Consider the following 18,910-nt stretch of genomic DNA (forward strand, 5'->3'; position numbering starts at 1 on the left):
TGTCTCAACAAACGGGTCTTCTAACCGGCCAGCTTCAACATTTACTACCTTGGTCCTTCCTCTGGAGGCTGCAGGCCCAACTTCATCCCCTTACCTCAGTGCTCCATCCGTTGGATCAAAAATGTGGCAGGAAGGTAGCTCTTTAGAGTTTCACAACTCACATTTCCTATCTTCTTCAAGCAAAACCAGCTCTAATACCTGTAAATTCTTTCCAGTAGAAGATCAGGCTTTGCAGCAGGGCTCAACGATGAGTGATCAGTCACTGGAGTCCTTTCCCTAATTCTTCCCTTGGCTATTTTCATCAAATCTGCCCTGAATGAGGATTGAAAACATTAGGACTTGAAGCTTTTTATGAGATTACAAGTTCTCTGGTCTGCTTTTGGTTGGTCATCATGCAGCAGTCAAAGGACTCTGTGGCTATGCCAGCCAACATCAGGGAAAAAGTAGAAAAACTGAGGCAACCTATTTTTAGGCATGTGAAATTTACAAGCAACGTTCATATGCCTTCTTAATTAGTAGAAGTTATGAACTTCCCTGCTGTTGAAGTGGATCTCATGCTATTTGGGGCCAGTGCACACTGGTTACATTTGTCCCTTATATAATCCAAACTTAACGTCCTTTTGGGAGACCTGACTGTCATTTGTAAACATGACAACCCCTAGGTTGGAATCTGATTAGTTACTTACAGACTCTCGCTGAAAAAAGATGAAGATCGCAATCAGGCAAAGAGAGATACAATTCGTTGATTTATACTTATTATTGTCCAACAATTTCAGCAAGTCCAAAAACAATTTCAAAGCAGTCACTTGTTATATATTCAGATCATCAACCATGACAGTCAAAAATGATGAAAAACCTGTCCATTTCTGTGGTAATAATACAAGACTAAAAACTGCACCAAAGTCTGTTGCTTCTCTCTCTGTGTAATGCTTTTATTCAAATGGAGCTGAGAATACAGTTTCAGTCAAAAAAAGCATGGGAACTGGATCTTATGTGTTCCTTGAAAAAGGAGTTGGATTGCTGTTAAACAGTGTTCAAGCTGATTCCTGTAACAAAATAAAAGGAGGTGAGTTCAAAATTCTCAGTTTGCTTGTTATATTATGTTGTTAAACTGAATGACTTTTTAAAAGCACACACTAGTTCCCAACATTACAAAACCAGTTTCAAACTATTGTCTATCTTGTCCCAGCCACGTATCAGCAGATTTAAAATAAAATTTAAAATAACTGCTCTCTAAGGAACCTGTTAAGTTTTGTGGTAAATGTTGTTGAGCAGGTCAAATCTTAAATCGTAAACAATCCATAACATCTAGTTTAAAAATGTAGTTTCAATATGTAGATGATGTTGGGGCTTCAAAGCAAGATTATGCATAGATCCGTTGCTTTGTCAGTTTGACTTGCCTTTCTTGTCACGTAGACGAAAGCATAATATTAATACTATGTGTTAGCTTCTTTACAATGCTATTAGTGTGGCATAGTTGGCCCCCTTCACATTTTCTCTTGCAGGAAAACATGAGAAAGGCCAGCTTCATTGGCAAGACAGAGAAAAAAAATCATGACCATAATCTTCCACAAACAAATGAGACAAATTACCAAATAGTCTGCTTTAACAGTGTTGTCTAGGATAAATGCTGGCTAGACCATCAACAGTTTCCTGCTCCTCCTACAATATATGACATGGATTCTCTTACAATAACTTCAGAATAAGGAGTCACACATTTAAGACGTGGAGGAATTTCTTCTCTCAGAGGGTAGTGCATTTATGGAATTCCTTCCTGTTGAGGACTACTGAGGCTGGGTCATTAAGTATATTTAAGGCATAGATAGTACAGAAATCACGGGTTATGGGCAAAAGGCAGGAAAACGGAGTTGAGGATTGTCAGATCAGCCATGATCTTGATAAATGGAATGGCCTATTTCTGCTCCTGTATTTTATGGTCAAACCTGAGCAAGCAGATGGATAAGTGTTAGCTTCACAATTTAAGTCTCTGCTCTCCTAGAACTATCACTGAGCCAAGGAAGCCAACGTTAAACTGGGATTAATACTCCTGCAGCTGTTCATTTTTTGTGAAATGGCATTGGAAGCTCACGCATTCATACTCAAATGTATACAGAGAGGTAGTTGCACCAAAGGGATGCTTTATGATTTAAAGGAAATACTGAATCTTTGACCATTAAAGTTAGTGTCAGTAACTTTTAATACCTCCCCTCCTTCAATTAGGGCTGTATGCTTGCTGGTTGAAAGCAATTTTCTGGTATGATCCCCTTTTCTTTCAGGTGGCTTCATGAACAATATTTGGGATGAGGATTTTGTCATGGCGGAGCGGCGTCGGCAGTGGGCGGAGCGGGGTAGGCGGCGGCAGCAGCGGTGACGGTAGGCACTTCTTCAGTGTCTGTGGTGTTGGCCTTGGAAATGGAGGCGGTGGCATCAGCAGCAATGGCGTTCGCTGTCCCGGAAGTGGGGTACCCGGCGGTGGCGGATGTGACGTCATCTGTGGGTTCTCCGACAGTGGCCTCATGGCCAATGGCAGTGGGCACATTGTGGGGAAGGTCCTGGGTAGGGTTGGGGATTTGGGAGGTGGAGGAAGCCCGTTTTGGGTGGCAGGCACCAGTAAGTTTACTGTACTTATGGTTTTTAGTGTCCAATAAAGCTGAGTAGAATTGTGAATTCAGGTTGCGGATCCTACGAAGAATAAAAAACAGGAGAGGTCCTTTGCAGGTCTGGGAGACGGAGGCTCTGAGCTGAGGTAGGCTTGATTGTAGTGCCCGGAGATGCCGGCGCTTTGCTGCGAGTGTGTGCTTCAGGAGTCGCAGGGAGAAACGCTTCTGAAGGATCTCAATGCTATGAATGCAGACATTGTCATGGTTGGCGCCAAACTGGGAAGGCCTGGGAATGACTGTAGTCCATTGGGGATGATCTGGTTCCATAGGCAGGTACTAAGAAAGGTGATGTGGCTGTAGTACCTGGTTTGCTTCAGGGCATGGTCGAGCAGTTTCAAGGCCGAAGAGATTACGAGAGAGTTGCAGTGGGAGAGAGATCCCCTGAGGTTTGTCCGGAGGGAGGAGGGTAACTTCTTCAGGCTAGGCATCCTTAGAAGAGGCTTCGCAGTGGGGTTAAAATTGTATCAGAGATAGTAGGAACTGCAGATGCTGGAGAATCTGAGACAACAAGGTGCAGAGCTGGATGAACACAGCAGGCCAAGCAGCATCAGAGGAGCAGGAAGGCTGACGTTTCGGGCCTAGACCCTTCATCAGAAATGGGGGAGGGGAAGGGGGTTCTGAAATAAATAGGGAGAGAGGGGGAGGCGGATAGAAGATGGACAGAGGAGAAGATAGGTGGAGAGGAAACAGACAGGTCAAAGAGGCGGTCCTCCTTGACACCACCCCAAGGCCTCCTACCCTCCCTCGACCTCTTCATCTCCAACTGCCGTCGTAACATCAATCGCCTCAACCTCTCCACCCCTCTCACCCACTCCAACCTCTCCCCCACACAACGTGCAGCCCTCCGCTCCAATCCCAACCTCACCATCAAACCTGCAGACAAGGGAGGCGCAGTTGTAGTATGGCACACTGACCTCTACATCACCGAGGCCAGACGCCAACTCTCCGACACCTCCTCCTACCGCCCCCTTGATCATGACCCCATCCCCGAGCACCAAACCATCATCTCCCAAACCATCCACAACCTCGTCACCTCAGGTGACCTCCCACCCACAGCTTCCAATCTCATCGTTCCCCAACCCCTCACCGCCCGCTTCTATCTCCTTCCCAAAATCCACAAACCTGAATGCCCTGGTCGACCCACTGTCTCCGCCTGCTCCTGCCCCACCGAACTTATCTCCAACTATCTGGACTCCATTTTCTCCCCCGTGGTCCAGGAACTCCCTAACTACGTCCGTGACACCACCCACGCCCTCCACCTCCTCCAGAACTTCCAATTCCCCGGTCCCCAACACCTCATCTTTACCATGGACGTCCAGTCCCTATACACCTGCATTCCCCATACAGATGGCCTGAAGGCCCTCCGCTTCTTCCTGTCCCGCAGGCCCGACCAGGCCCCCTCCACTGACACCCTCATCCGCTTAGCCGAACTCGTCCTCACCCTCAACAACTTCTCTTTCAATTCCTCCCACTTCCTACAGACAAAGGGGGTGGCCATGGGTACCCGCATGGGCCCAAGCTATGCCTGCCTCTTTGTAGGTTACGTGGAACAATCCCTCTTCCGTACCTACACTGGCCCTAAACCCCACCTCTTCCTCCGTTACATTGATGACTGTATCGGCGCTGCCGCGTGCTCCCACGAGGAGCTTGAACAGTTCATCCACTTCACCAACACCTTCCACCCCAACCTTAAGTTCACCTGGACCATCTCCAATACCTCTCTCACCTTCCTGGACCTCTCTGTCTCCATCTCGGGCAACCACCTAGAAACTGATATCCATTTCAAGCCCACCGACTCCCACAGCTACCTGGAATACACCTCCTCCCACCCACCTTCCTGCAAAAATGCCATCCCCTATTCCCAATTCCTTCGCCTCCACCGCATCTGCTCCCAGGATGAGGCATTCCACTCCCGTACATCACAGATGTCTTCGTTTTTCAAGAACCGCAACTTCCCCTCCACTCAGTGGTCGAGAATGCTCTCCACCGTGTCTCCCGCATTTCCCACAACTCATCCCTCACACCCCGTCCCCGCAATAACAACCAAAAAGAATCCCCCTCGTCCTCACGTACCACCCCACCAACCTCTGGATCCAAAGCATCATCCTCTGACACTTCCGCCATCTGCAATCCGACCCCATTACCAAAGACATTTTTCCCTCCCCACCCTTATCTGCTTTCCGGAGGGACCATTCTCTTCGTGACTCCCTTGTCCGCTCCACACTCCCCTCCAGCCCCACCACACCCGGCACTTTTCCCTGCAACCGCAGGAAGTGCTACACCTGCCCCCACACCTCCTCCCTCACCCCCATCCCAGGCCCCAAGAAGACTTTCCATATCAAGCAGATGTTCACCTGCACATCTGCTAATGTGGTATACTGCATCTGCTGTACCCGTTGTGGTGTCCTCTACATCGGGGAAACCAAGCGGAGGCTCGGAGACCGCTTTGCAGAACATCTACGCTCGGTTCTCAATAAACAACTGCACCTCCCAGTCGCGAACCATTTCAACTCCCCCTCCCATTCTTCAGACGACATGTCCATCCTGGGCCTCCTGCAGTGCCACAACGATGCCACCCGAAGGTTGCAGGAACAGCAACTCATATTCCGCTTCGGAACCCTGCAGCCCAATGGTATCAATGTGGATTTCACAAGCTTCAAAATCTCCCCTCCCCCTACTGCATCCCAAAACCAGCCCAGCTCGTCCCTGCCTCCCTAACCTGTTCTTCCTCCCACCTATCCCCTCCTCCCACCTCAAGCTGCACCCCCATCTCCTACCTACTAACCTCATCCCGCCCCCTTCACCTGTCCGTCCTCCCTGGACTGACCTATCTCCTCCCTACCTCCCCACCTACACTCACCTTTACTGGCTCCATCCCCACCTCTTTGACCTGTCTGTTTCCTCTCCACCTATCTTCTCCTCTATCCATCTTCTATCCACCTCCCCCTCTCTCCCTATTTATTTCAGAACCCCCTTCCCCTTCCCCTTTTCTGATGAAGGGTCTAGGCCCGAAACGTCAGCCTTCCTGCTCCTACGATGCTGCTTGGCCTGCTGTGTTCATCCAGCTCTGCATCTAGTTGTCTCTAATAGATGTACATTTTGGTTATGTATTACCTTTCCTATTTACAAAGAATTGTGTCTTGATATGTTTCCTTATGTCAAAAATGTGCCATGTGGGAACAAAGGAAATAAAAGAAGGAATAGACCATTTAGCCACTCAAGCCCACTCCTCTATTCTACTAGATCATAGGGTGGCGGGGTGTCATGGTGGCTCGTGGTTAGCATACTGCCTCACAGCACCAGGGACCTGGGTTCCATTCTAGCCTTGGGCAACTGTCTATGTGGAGTTTGCACATCTCTCCGTGTCTGTGTGGGTTTCCTCTGGGTGCTCCAGTTTCCTCCCACAGTCAAAAGACAGGCAGGTTAGGTGGACTGGCCATGCTAAATTGCCCATAGTGTCCAGAGATGTGTAAGGTAGGTGGATTAGCCATGGGAAATGCAGGGTTACAGGGAGAGGGTAGGTGAGTGAGTCTGGGTGGGATGCTCTTCGGACAGTTGGTGTGGACTTGTTGGGCCGAATGGCCTGTTTCCACACTGTGGGGATTCTATGGATGACCTACCTCAACACTATTTTCCAACAATAACCTCATATCCCTTGACGTTTTTACTATCTAGGAATTTATCAATTGCTGTCTTGAACATTCTAAATGACTGAGCCCCACAGTACTCTGGGATAGAGAATTCCAAATATTCATGACCTCTGGATCTTGCATCCCAATCTTAAATGATGGACTTCTTATTCTGAGATTGCCTGCTTGTTCGAGGCCTCAACAGTTGGCACAAACATTTATCTTGCATCAACCTTGTCCAGCCCATTAAGATTCATGTTTTAATGAGCTCACCTTTCATGCTTCTAAACTCTAGAAATATAGCTTTAAAATCCTAAAAGGACAATGCCACAATCCAAAGATCCAATTTTTTTTGTATTCACTCATGGATATAGGCATAACTGGCTGGCCAGCATTTATTACCTTTCCCTAGTTGTCCTAGAAAAGATGATGGTGCGCTGTCTTCTTAAATCGCTGCAGACCATGGTCTCAAGGTTCCCCCACAATGTCCTTAGGGAGGGGCAGTGAAAGAATGACTATATATTCCAAGTCAGGATGGTGAGTGGCTTGGAGGAGAATTTGCAGTTGGTGGTGTTCCCATGTATCTGCTCCTCTTGTTCTACTGGATGGAAGTGGCCATGGATTTAGAAAGTGCTGTCGGAGGATCTTTGGCGAATTTTTGCCGTGCATCATATACATAGTACACACATGCTGCTACTGAGCATTGCTGGTGAGGGAGTGGATGCTTGTGGGTATGGTGCCAATAAAGTGGGCTGCTTTGTCCTGGATGGTGAATGCTTTGGGTGCCGCACCCATCTAGGCAACTGGGAATATTCCATCACAGTCCTTGTATATGGTGGACGTGCTTTGGGGAGTCAGGAGGTTAGTTACTCACCTCAGTATTTCTAGCTTCTGACTTGCTCTTGTAGCCACTGTACTTATGTGGCAAGTCCAGTTGAGTTTCTGGTCAATGGAAACTCCTGGAATTCAGTGATGGTAAGACCATCGAATGTCAAGGGGCAATGGTTAGATTGCCTTTTATTGGAGATGGTCATTGCCTGGCATTTGTGTGGCATGAATATTACCGCTGATCACTTGTTGATTTTCCTGTGTGGCAAGTACATCCTTCCATGGATAAGAGAGTTCAAAACCGTACACAGTACTTCAAACACTCTCCACCAAAGGTCTATACAACTGCAGCAAAATCTTTTCACTCCTGTGTTCCAATCCTTCATATTTGTTTGCTGCACCTACATGCTAGTTTTCTGTAACTTATGAATTCGGACATCCAGGTTCCTTTAGAGGTCAACACCTCTTTCTCTCCATATTTATTAAAAAAAGCCTGCATTTCTGTTTGTTTCTACAAAAACGGATAAGCTCACTTTTTACATTTTATATTCCTTTTGCCATTTTCTTGCTCAGTCACTCAGTCTGTCCAAATGCCCTTGAAGCTTCTCTGCACCTCCCTCACAACTCACATTCCCATCTAGTTTTGTGTCATTCAAATTTAGAAGCATTATATTTGGTCTCCACTTCTAAACTTTTGATATTGATTGTGAAAAGGTGAGGCCCAAGCACTATTCCTTGCAGCAGCTCACTAGTTACACACTTCCAACCTGTGATTGGCTTACTCCTACTATCTGTTATCCAATTCTGAATTCACACCAACATGTTACCCCAATCCCATGTACTTAAATTTTGTGCTAACCTCCTTTGTAGGAGTTATCAACAGCCTCCTGAAAATCTAAAGTTTTCTGAAAACACCATATCCATCGAGTTCGCCTTATCTATTGTACTACTTACATCCTCCAAAAGTTCTTAAAATATTTATGAAACATGATTTGCCTTTCATAAATCTATATTTACTTTACCTAATCCAAGCATTAAATCTAAGTGTACAGTTATCACATCCTTTTGTTATACAATTCAGCATTTTTGTCATTACTAACATCAGGTGTCCACAGGTTCTAGTTTTCTCTCTCCTTTCCTTCTTTCATCAATAGTCAAGATTACATTTGTAACTGTCCACGCTGCAGGACCTGTCCCGAATCTATTGAATTTCAGAAGACTATCACCAACACACCCACTATTTCTATAGCTACCTCTTTTAATACTCTGGGATATAGATTAGATTAATTTTCAGTCCCATTAATTTTTCCAGGACAACTTTTGTTTTTAAATTAATACTTACTTCTTTGGTTCCTAATTCTTGTTAATCCCCTATCCTTCTGGTATTCCTGGCAGTTTTCTTTTCTTATCTCACTCCATGAAGACTGACACAAAGTATTGTCTGGCCTCTCTGTCATTTCCTTACTTCCCATTATAAATTCTTCTGTATCTGTCTGTTAATGTGCTCATAATTATCTTTGCTAATATTTTCTTTTTTACCTACCGAAACAAGTGTCTATTTTCTTGACAGTTTACGATTACATTTTATTTTCTAAATGAGTTTTTTTTTTCTCTTCCAACACTAAATTTTAGAACACTGAATCCTTGGGCTTACTACTTTTTAAAGCAACATTATAAGCCTCTTTCTTTGATCTAATACAGTCTTGAACTTCTTCTCCTGTTAGCCATGATTAGATCCCTCTTTCTGATTCCTTTGAGGTATATAAAAAAGTAAATCTGTTATAAATCACTTACTATTTAATTCTTTAAATGCTAGGTGCTTCCTCTCTACCATCATAGGTTTTCATGTATTTTGTCAGTCTACCACAGTCAATTTACCACTCAAACCTTCACAGTTTTCTTTGTTTAGATTTAACTTAATTTCAAATTGAATTACATCACTTTCAGAGTTCTTTACAACAATTGGCCATTTTTCATTGCAAAATACCAGATCTAAAATGTATCTAGGTGGAGAGTAAGAAAAAATTACAATTATTTCTTAGGGGGATTAACTTAGCAGAATGAATACAAAGTTGATTCTGTGCATGTAATGTTATCAAGATAAAAGCACTCAGAAATACAGCTTTTATAGTAGACATTCCCACCTGAACTTAACATGTATTCATGCTTAATTTGTAGTAATGTGTTACTGATATCATGCTATCATTCAAAGTATATGGAACATTAAGAATTGATATTTCTATTTACAGGTGTTCAGCCACTGTTTGGTTTGCTGGCTGACTAGGGATATAGAACAAAAACAAAAAGTCTGCTTCGTTTCAGCAAGTTTTAGTACAGCATGTTCTTGGTGACATTAGCAATGGAAACTTAGCAAAACCAGTGGTTACTATGGAAAAGCATGAAGCAGCATTTTTATGTAGTTTCATTTATAATAGCTGTTAGACTTACACCAATGAAGTTCCCAAAATAAATCACAGAGACTGCTACTGCGATGACTCCTACACCTGCTGCTGCTGCCACACCTAAGATATAACGCAAAAACAGATTTGATTAAGCTTAAGACATGGACCAGATAAGGTACATTCGTCTTCACTATAACCACAAATAACTATAATTACCAGCACTGGATCTCTGAACATAATATGTGATATAATATAAATCAAGGGATTTCGATCAAACCATGTATCACACTGCACTCGAATTTTAACCACTACTTCAGCTCTGCACCCTTCCAGAGATGTGCAAAATGCCAGTTGACTCTGGCATGCTCTTTTGAAGGGTGCCCACGTAGAGGTCCCCTGCATGCACTGAAAATAGTATTGGGGTGTTATTCTGAAATCTCACAGCCCTACTGACAGATTGACAACAGAGTTCCTAATTTGGGTTACAAAGATCAAGCCAACAAATTTTGTGCATCAATCCAAAAAGAAGTGCAGATCTGCCAGAAGCCAACCATCCAACTTGCAAGGAAAGTAATTTTGAATAACTTCTGCAATCGCAAAGTGTCTAGATGTATCATGGAGTATTCCTGGAGGTATTGTGTTGAGTTCTTGGACTCGATGGGGAGTTTTGCTGCATCGACACAAGGGTAGTAAAAGAGTAAGTAACCTGTCTGTACATAAGCTGCCACATATACGAGAAATGCAGCTGCAGTGCTTCTGGGTCAGCAGGACATCGGGGGAATGGAGCAAAAGCTGCAGACAGGGCAAGTTCTTTGTGATGCCTTCTGCTAAGTTAGAGCCAGACTCCTCCAAGTTCTTCAACACAGGAGTCTGTCTGGCAGGTCAGCTAATACACTGAGCATTTCAAAGTGTGTGCTTATCTGCTTTCTCCTTTTATGTCGCCCATTTAGGTTCTCATTCTGAGTTCTTTGCAGCAGAACTCAGCTGCAACCTTGTTCTCTGGTCAGCTGACAAATGAATCAGCCTTTACTGCTGGTGTGGCTGTAGCCCACTCATGCCCAGTGACTCACCACGTGTAAACTCAATAGTAGCCTCCAAGATAGGATCAGCGCAAGCATCTGAGCAGGTGGCTCGAAATGTCATATCAAATGACGGGGCCACTTCATCAGTGCTGGATTCCTGCCCTCTCACTTCCTCTGGCTCCTTGGGCTGCTGTGGCTGGGCAGTTGTCAGTTCTTGTTCGTCTGAAAGCAAAAGAAATCAGAAAAGGAAGTTTGGTGTGAGGGAAAGGGGAGGGGACGGAAAGCAAGATACCCATGGTCACACCATTAGTATCTTGTTCATCATTTCATGTCTGAGGATGAGCGCGAGCTGGGAGTTGAGAAGGGGCTAAGGCAGCAACATATCAGCATCCTCAAGATCTCAGCACACTAGATGACATGGACTCTTTTGTAACTGACCCTGTAACGTGGAGTGCTATCTCCTCCAAAGGGCTCAGGAAATGCAGCTGTCCTGGTCCCCCACCAGTTCTGCTCTGCTCCCTTTTATTACGCCCCACCTTATCCTAGAAGCGAGGGCAGAATATCAGCAGTTGTACTGCAGTATTTTTCTGACGTACCTAACACAGCTGAATCACTGGAGGTAAATGGCGGCAGCAGGTGATGAGTGTGACAATGAAGCTTTGTACAAATACCTGAATGTTAGCTATGAATTCTGAGAGTCAGGGTTGCTTTTAGGTGAGTGACGCAGTACGGTGCATTGAACAGTGTGAGGAGCTGGTGATGTCATATCAAGATGTGTTCACTGACCCTGGCTTTCCATGCGAGGCTATTCGACTTTGTGGCAGTAGTGGCAGGTCCTTGGAGCCAGATGTTGACCACTCTGGCCATTGTTCCTACTTCTTTCTGAGGGTGGTCCTTGAAGGTGTCTTGGCTTTCCATTGAACACGGTGTCACTTCTTGCGCCTGCCTGCATCACCAATGTCATTTGTGCTACATCCATTACCCTGGGATTCTCTTTGCGCTGGTGCTCCAGATTCAATCTTCTACATTTGTGTTTATATTACTTGGTCTACCTTTCCGATAAGAGGAATAGCCTGCCTTTCAAGAGCAGGCCAACTGCATCACCCATTATCGGCACAATGCTATTCAACCCCCTACTGAGTGCACAGGCAGTCAGCAGCACGAGTCTACCCATTATTATTTTATAAACATGCAAACAAAATAGTAGCATCAAGTTTATCTGCTGCCCACCTCCAATGAAACCAGTGCAGACAGGTTGCAAATCATGAACCCCAGCACCCAAAAACTGGGCAGGCCAATTTTTCAGCTATTATCTAAAATAGTAAACTACATTTTAATCAAACAATTACGTTGTTAGGCCAAAACAAAAAAATTATGCAGAATTTTAAGGTTAAGCTTCCCATTGCAGCCACTCAAGCCACAGAGGGAGAGACAAAAATTGAGAGTCTGTATTTTTTTCCTAATGTGCAACTCCTGAAGGGCACAGTTTTGTGTCGTGAAGTGGATAATTTACCATTTAATGAGATTAATATTTACAGCTTTATTACTGTAAAACAACAAAATCATACAATTTATGGTATTTGATTAGAAGCAAGCAATTACTTTATGAAGGGCACAAAATAATAAAGATAGAAGTAAATACACTACGTACTAGAGGTTGACTCACTGCCACAAAACAATGCATTGTTCACTTTTACTGAATAACTTTAACAAGTGACAATACAATTCGAAAATCTTATCTCTGAAAGGTCGTGCTTGGGGGAGTGCCAAGACATCCTTGTTCATGATTTTCCATATTTATGTCAATGTGGGCTATTATATTTTAGAATCTTTTAAAATATTGCGATAAATGTTAAACTGGGCCCACAACAACCATTATTTCAGGTGCCACAATTCCAATGATCCAAAAAAGTTCAAAATGCATACGAACATTTCCTGCATGAAGCGCAAAGCAAGTCACCGTGGTGCAGAAGGTATTGCTTGTAAACATGTACAAAGGAGAGAAATCATCATCATCTGGATAAGCGCACCAAATTGATTGCAGGCGAGGACTGCCAGTTTGGGTGGCTCCAACGAAATGGATAGCATGTGTTGGCCTTGCTCAGCAAAACATCAAAGCAAGTAGAGGTATTAAAATGTAGGATTTCCAGGTAAGTTGATTACTACTTTAGGCTGATTTCTAGATGATATTTGCTGAATTCCTGTACTGTTCAAAGTACAAGTTGTCTTCAGTGGGATGGATCCAGCTGCTCATGCAAGGCTGTAGTTGTTAGTTCCTTTACAAATTACCCATCTCCAGTCATAGTTGGCCTGGTAAGACTACCTCCGGGGATAGAGCATGTCTGGGAGTATGAAGGAAGTCACCAAGCATAGGATAAGCAGCCACAAGAGGGAACAGGAGAAGGAATCTCAGGAGGAGGCCAAGTCCACAGAAGGTCTAAGGGAGCACTTCTATTTCAACTTCATCAAGTAGTAGTGCACAAGTTATGGCAGCTGCTGTGGCCACAGCTGTAGCCTCAAACCAGGGCACTTAGATGTGGCTATCAAGGTTACTTCACTTTTAATTTGTGTGCTTTGAGCTGTTTGTAGGCTGCAAATAATGACGTTAGCTTTGTCAAAATATGTTATTTTATGATCTTTATGTTTTGGAAATTTAAATTTGTAAATGTAAAATGGCAGGCGAGTTTGTTAGCAGATGAATTAAGACATGAAATGAGGAGAATTGCTCTGTCTTCATTAAGAAATGTGAGTTATTTACATAATTACCCCAAATTAAAGAAAGGTGTTAACAAGATAAAGTGTTGAAAAATACTTCTCAGTTCTAAGGACAAATTTGGGAATTGAAGTCAATTAGTTGAAATCTTGATCTTGGACATTCCAGGCATGCCAGGGGAAGAAAATAAAATGTTGGCCTTTAATCCAAGGAGGATGGAATAAGCAAAGAAACTAAGGTTTTGGAATTTACAGATACTAATCTTCAGCCAATTCGATTCACTCCAAGTAATACAAAGAAATGGTCGGAGGCACGGGATATTGCAAAGGGTCTGCAACATTCCAGCAATAGAAGAAACTTGAGCTTTAGAACATGCCGTTCCCCAGCAAGGTTGTTCCAGTATACTTATAATATAGGCATCTACCTGACAATGTGTAAAATTGCCCAGGTCTGTTGCTACCACAAAAAGCAGGACAAATCCAACCTCGACTAATTATAAAAATGGACAGAACTGCGGATGCTGTAAATCAGGAACAAAAACAGAATTGCCGGAAAAGCTCAGCAGGTCTGGCAGCATCTGTGAACCAAAAAACAAAGTTAACGTTTCAGGTCCGGTGACACTTCCTCAGAGCTGCCCCAGTTAACTCTGTTTTTTCCTTCACAGATGCTGCCAGACCTGCTGAGCTTTTCCAGCCAATTATAGTCCCATCAGTCTACTCCTGATCATCAGTAAAGTGATGGAAGGTGTCAACAACAGTGCTATCAAGCAGCACCTGCTCAAAAATGACCTGCTCAGCAACGGCCAGTTTGGGTTCCATCAGGGCCACTCAGCTCCTGATTTCATTACAGCTTTGGTTCAAACATGGACAAAAGAGCTGAATTCCAGAGGTGAAGTGAAAGTTACAGCCGTTGACATCAAGGCTGCATTCGACCGAGTGTGGCATCAAGGAGCCCTTGCAAAACAGGAATTGAGGGACATCAGAGGACAAACTCTCTGTCGGTTGGAGTCATGCCTGTCCCATAGGAAGATGATCATGACTGGTGGAGGTCAGTCATCTCAGCTCTAAGACATCTCTGCAGGAGTGTCCGAGGACCATCCAACTTCAGCTGCTTCATCAATGACCTTTGTTCCATTATAAAATCAGAAGTGGGGACAATATCCAGGCTTGGGACGATAAGTGGCAAGTAAAATTCGCGCCACACAAATGGCAGGCAATGACGATCTCCAATAAGAGATAATCTAGTCATCACCCCCTGACATTCAATTACCATCACTGAATCACAAACTATCAACATCCTAGGGGTTACCACTGACCAGAAACTCAACTGGTCTCGTGACAAACATGGTGGCTACAATAGCAGGTCTGAGACCAGGAATACTGTGGTGAGCAACTCACCTCCTGATTCCCTAAAGCCTGTCCATCATCTTCAAGGCACAAGGCAGTGTGTGATGGAATATTCTCCACTTGCCTGGATGAGTGCAATTCCAATAATACCGAAGAAGCTTAACACCTTCCACGACAACACAGCTGCTTGACTAGCACCACATCCACAAGCATGTACTCCGTCCACCACTGGCACTCAGTAGCAGCAGTGTGCACTATCTACAAGATGCTGCAAGAAATTCACCAAAAGATCCTTAGATAGCACTTCCCAAACCCATGGCCACTTCCATCTAGAAGGATGAGGGCAGCAGATACATGAGAACACCACCTTCTGCAAGTTCCCCTCCAAGCCTCACACCATCCTGACTTGGAAATATTTTGATTTTATCATGTGTATTTTACAGTATGAATACAATAAAATAGCAAAAAGCTTTCAATCGTTGCCACAAAATGGCACTATTTTGAAGAGTTTAAAAAATAAGGATAAAAAAATATAGCTTGAAGACAGTCCATCAGTCCTGAGCCAGTTCATCATCGTTAACAATACCTGTGCCTCCATCCTTCTGCCACTGCTTCGCCACCACCTACACGATGCCCAACCAACAATGAAGTTGCCGATCCTCAACTGCCATCTTTGCCATTGGCCAATTCTCCTCTGCCACCACCTTGTTGCCTGCACCAAACCAACCAATGTCAGAGTCACGTCTCTCACCGCTAGGCCCACGTCATCAATGTTGCTGCGATGCCCTTCTGCCACCGCTTTGTTGCCGCTAGCACTGGACCCAACCAACAATGAAGTCACTGATCTTCAGGTGCCATCTTTTGCTGCTGGGCCTACTTCGCCGATGTCGCATCTGTTGATGTAGCAGCCGCCCATTCCAGGTCCTGTGGATGCTCCCGAAAAGTAAGTAGGGGCTCACTCTCCTCCACATTGGACCCACTCAAGGTCCGCGGTAGACCCGCCTGAGATCCGCGCCCTGGGCCCACTCGGGGTCTGTGCACTGGGTCCGTTCGAGGTCTGCATGCTGGGATTTCGCTGCCACCGATGCCATCCAAGCTCAGGACAAGGTAAGTAAGTTTAAAAGAGAGGGGGAGAAAGAAAAGAAAACTGGTCGGAGCAGATGACCTCCAGCACAGGAGCCCTACCGTTCCTTCACTGTTGCTGGGTCAAAATCCTAGAATTCCCTCCCTAAGGGCAATGTGAATCAACCCACAGCATGTGGACTCAGTAACTAGCGATATGCAATAAAAGTTGGCCACCTGGTGCTACCAATGTTCCACGAATGAATATGAAAACAAAAATTTTAAGGAAAAGACAGAATCTAACTTTGTAGAATTCGCTAGCGAAAAATAAATGCTTATTTGATTGTTGTTATCAACAAATGAAAATTGAAGAGAATTTCAAAAATGTGAGGCAAGTGTTTTTAGTGCAGGAATTTAAAACAGAATATTAGCAAATATCACAACATATTTGGAGGGCTGTAAACCTCTAGTATAAAGCAAGCTACAGTTTTGGCTGAAGTTTTGATTTAACTCACAAATGGATTTTATATATAAAACATCACTACAGGAAAGAATACAGGTTGTGTTCCTAAGGTAGACAAAGAAAACGTAGAGTTCAGGAGTGAATCTTGGCTTTATCAGTCATGGCACTGATCATAAGTGCAGGGAGGTTATGTTGGAGCTGTACAAATTTTGGTTAGGCCATAGCTGGAGTACTGTGTGCAATTCTGCACTAAATGAAGGATGTGACTGCATTGGAGGGGTGCAGAGGATATTCACCAGGATGGTGACTGGCTGCAGTCAGCTTTGAAGAGAGGCTGGATAAGGTTGAGTTATTTTCTTTAGCACAGAGAAGGCTGAAAGGGAATCTGATTGAGATTTTTAAGGTTCTAAGGGACATGGACAGTGTTGATAGAAAGCAGCTGTTTCCCTTAGTTGAAGGGTCAATAATGAGACGGCATAACTGTAAGGTGAAAAGCAGGAGGTTTAGAGGGGATTTGACGAAATTTTATTCACCCAGAGGGTGGTAGCAACCTGGAAAACACTGCCGGTGAGGGTAGTTGAGGCGGGAAACCTCAACTTGAAAAAAGTACTTGGATGGGCACTTAAAATGTCACAACATTCAAGGCTATGGGGCCCAAGTGCTCTAAAATGAGACTAGAGTAGAATTAGAGTAAATTTTATCAGTGCCAATAGTCTGAAGGGCCATTTCTGTGTTGTATGATTCAACGAATTGAAAAGTCCAAGATGTTCCATTGTCGTAAAGTTGAGACAGAGTACAGTGTTGAAGATTAAAACCAAAGTCACATTTTTAGAAAGTGTGGTTGGTGTTCCAGAAAATACTCCATGCAGTTGTAAAACCTGTGAAAAATCAATTTCTTTGCATCAATTTACCATGGTTCTAAGTAGGAACGTGTTGGGTTGTGGAAGTTTTATACTTGAAGGGAACATTACAAAGATTGCTACCTTGGGAGATACTGGTTCAGCCTTTTCTCCCAAAGGTTCATAGAGCAGTACAGCATGGAAACAGACCCTTCGGTCCAACTTGTCCATGCCGACTAGACATCCTAAATAAATCTAGTCCCATTAGCCAGCATTTGGTCCATATCCCTCTAAACCCTTCCTATTCATATATCCATCCAAATGCCTTTTTAAATGTTGTAACTGTACCAGCCTCCACCACTTCTTCTGGCAACTTCTTCCATACATGCACCACCCTCTGCGTGAAAAAGTTGCCCTTAGGTCCCTTTTAAATTTCTCCCCTCTCATCTTAAATCTATCCCCTCTAGTTATGGACTTTACCGCCCCGGAGAAAAGACCTTGGCTATTCATCTTATCTACGCCCCTCATAATTTATAGAACTTTATAAAGGTCACCCCTCAATCTCTGACATTCCAGGGAAAATAGCCCCAGCCTGTTCAGCCTTTCCCTATAGCTCAAACCCTCCAACCCTGGCAACATCCTTGACAATCTTTTCTCAACTGTTTCAAGTTTCACAACATCCTTCCTATAGCAGGGAGACCAGAATTGCACGCAGTATTTCAAAAGTGGCTTAATCAATGCCTTGTACAGCCGCAACATGATCTCTCAACTGCAATACTCAAAGCACTGACCAATAAAGGCAAGCATACCAAACCCCTTCTTCACTACCCTGATTACCTGCAACTCTACTTTCAAGGAACTATGAACCTGCACTCCAAGGTCTCTTTGTTCTCCCCAGGACTTTCCCATTAAGCGTATAGGTCCTGCCCTGATTTGCCTTTCCAAAATGCAGCATCTCACATTTTTCTAAATTAAACTCCATCTGCACGTCTCGGCCCACCGGTCCATCTGATCTAGGTCCCGTTGTACTTTGAGGTAACTTTCTTTGCTGTCCACTATACCACCAATTTTGGTGACACCTGCAAACTTACTAACCATGCCTCCTATGTTCACATCCAAATCATTTACATACATGACAAAAAGCAGTGAACTCAGTACTGATTTATTCTGGCACACCGCTGGTCACAGACCTCCAATCTGAAAAGTAATTCTCCACCACCACCTCTGTCTCCTACCTTTGAGCCAGTTCTGTATCCAAATGGCCAGTTCTCTCTGTATTCCATGTGATCTAACCTTGCTAACCAGTCTACCATGAGGAACCTTGTCGAATGCCTTACTGAAGTTACCAGATGCTGTAGATCACAAAGCAAGAATAGTAATGAAGCCTGTATTTACGCTAGATTGTCCACAATTGTGAGGTGCTTAGAGTGTTGAAGGGTTGTGTAGCTGGATGCTAGTGGAAGGACCCCAAGAAATCTCATATTTTAGATTATAGGAGGAATACTCAGAAAAATCGAAGTGAATTCTTGAGAGCTGTGACATACTTCGGTTTGATCTCAGGAGAAGTGAAGGAACCTTCAAGATCCTATAAGATATTGGGAACTTTTGGATGGAATGGGAAGTGATATGTTGAAATGTTTGTGTATCCAATCAAAACATTTTGGAAACATAGGTAAGTGGGTTAAAGTAGAAGTACATGCCTTGTTTAGTCTTGTACAGTAAAGGTGTTTGTTTAAAAACCGAAACCTTAGAATGTAGTTCTTTCAGTAACCAGCTCGGAGTTCAAATTCATTTTTAAAAGTTAATGGTCTTCCTCAAGATTATTAGCAACATCTCAGTTTACAGTACATTGTATCACCTCCCCCAGTGACAAAGAGAAGCAGAATCAGTGTGTACTAGATCTTGGATGCATGGCAGGTTTATTGCTGGTACAAGACTGCATTGAT

The 18,910-nt window shown here is 44.0% G+C and overlaps 1 protein-coding gene across 11 annotated transcripts in view; it reads right to left on the reverse strand.

Moving 5' to 3' along the window:
• Positions 1-911: 911 nt before the first annotated feature.
• odr4 (odr-4 GPCR localization factor homolog) overlaps positions 912-18,910 on the reverse strand; it is a 96,942-nt gene continuing 78,943 nt past the window's right edge. For 9 of the 11 annotated variants that reach the window (XM_048602332.1, XM_020527060.2, XM_048602328.1 and 6 more), the window contains 3 exons: positions 10,590-10,763; positions 9,566-9,639; positions 912-1,046 (listed from right to left, as the gene is read on the reverse strand). In XM_048602332.1, the coding sequence (XP_048458289.1) occupies positions 1,035-1,046; positions 9,566-9,639; positions 10,590-10,763 (260 nt within the window). In that variant the 3' untranslated portion in view covers positions 912-1,034. The remainder of the gene's footprint in view (positions 1,047-9,565; positions 9,640-10,589; positions 10,764-18,910) is intronic. The other 2 variants (XM_048602333.1, XM_020527061.2) reach the window with 1 other exon arrangement.

Source organism: Rhincodon typus, chromosome 10 (assembly GCF_021869965.1).
Source record: "Rhincodon typus isolate 14 chromosome 10, sRhiTyp1.1, whole genome shotgun sequence".
In the NCBI taxonomy this organism is placed as follows: domain Eukaryota; kingdom Metazoa; phylum Chordata; class Chondrichthyes; order Orectolobiformes; family Rhincodontidae; genus Rhincodon; species Rhincodon typus.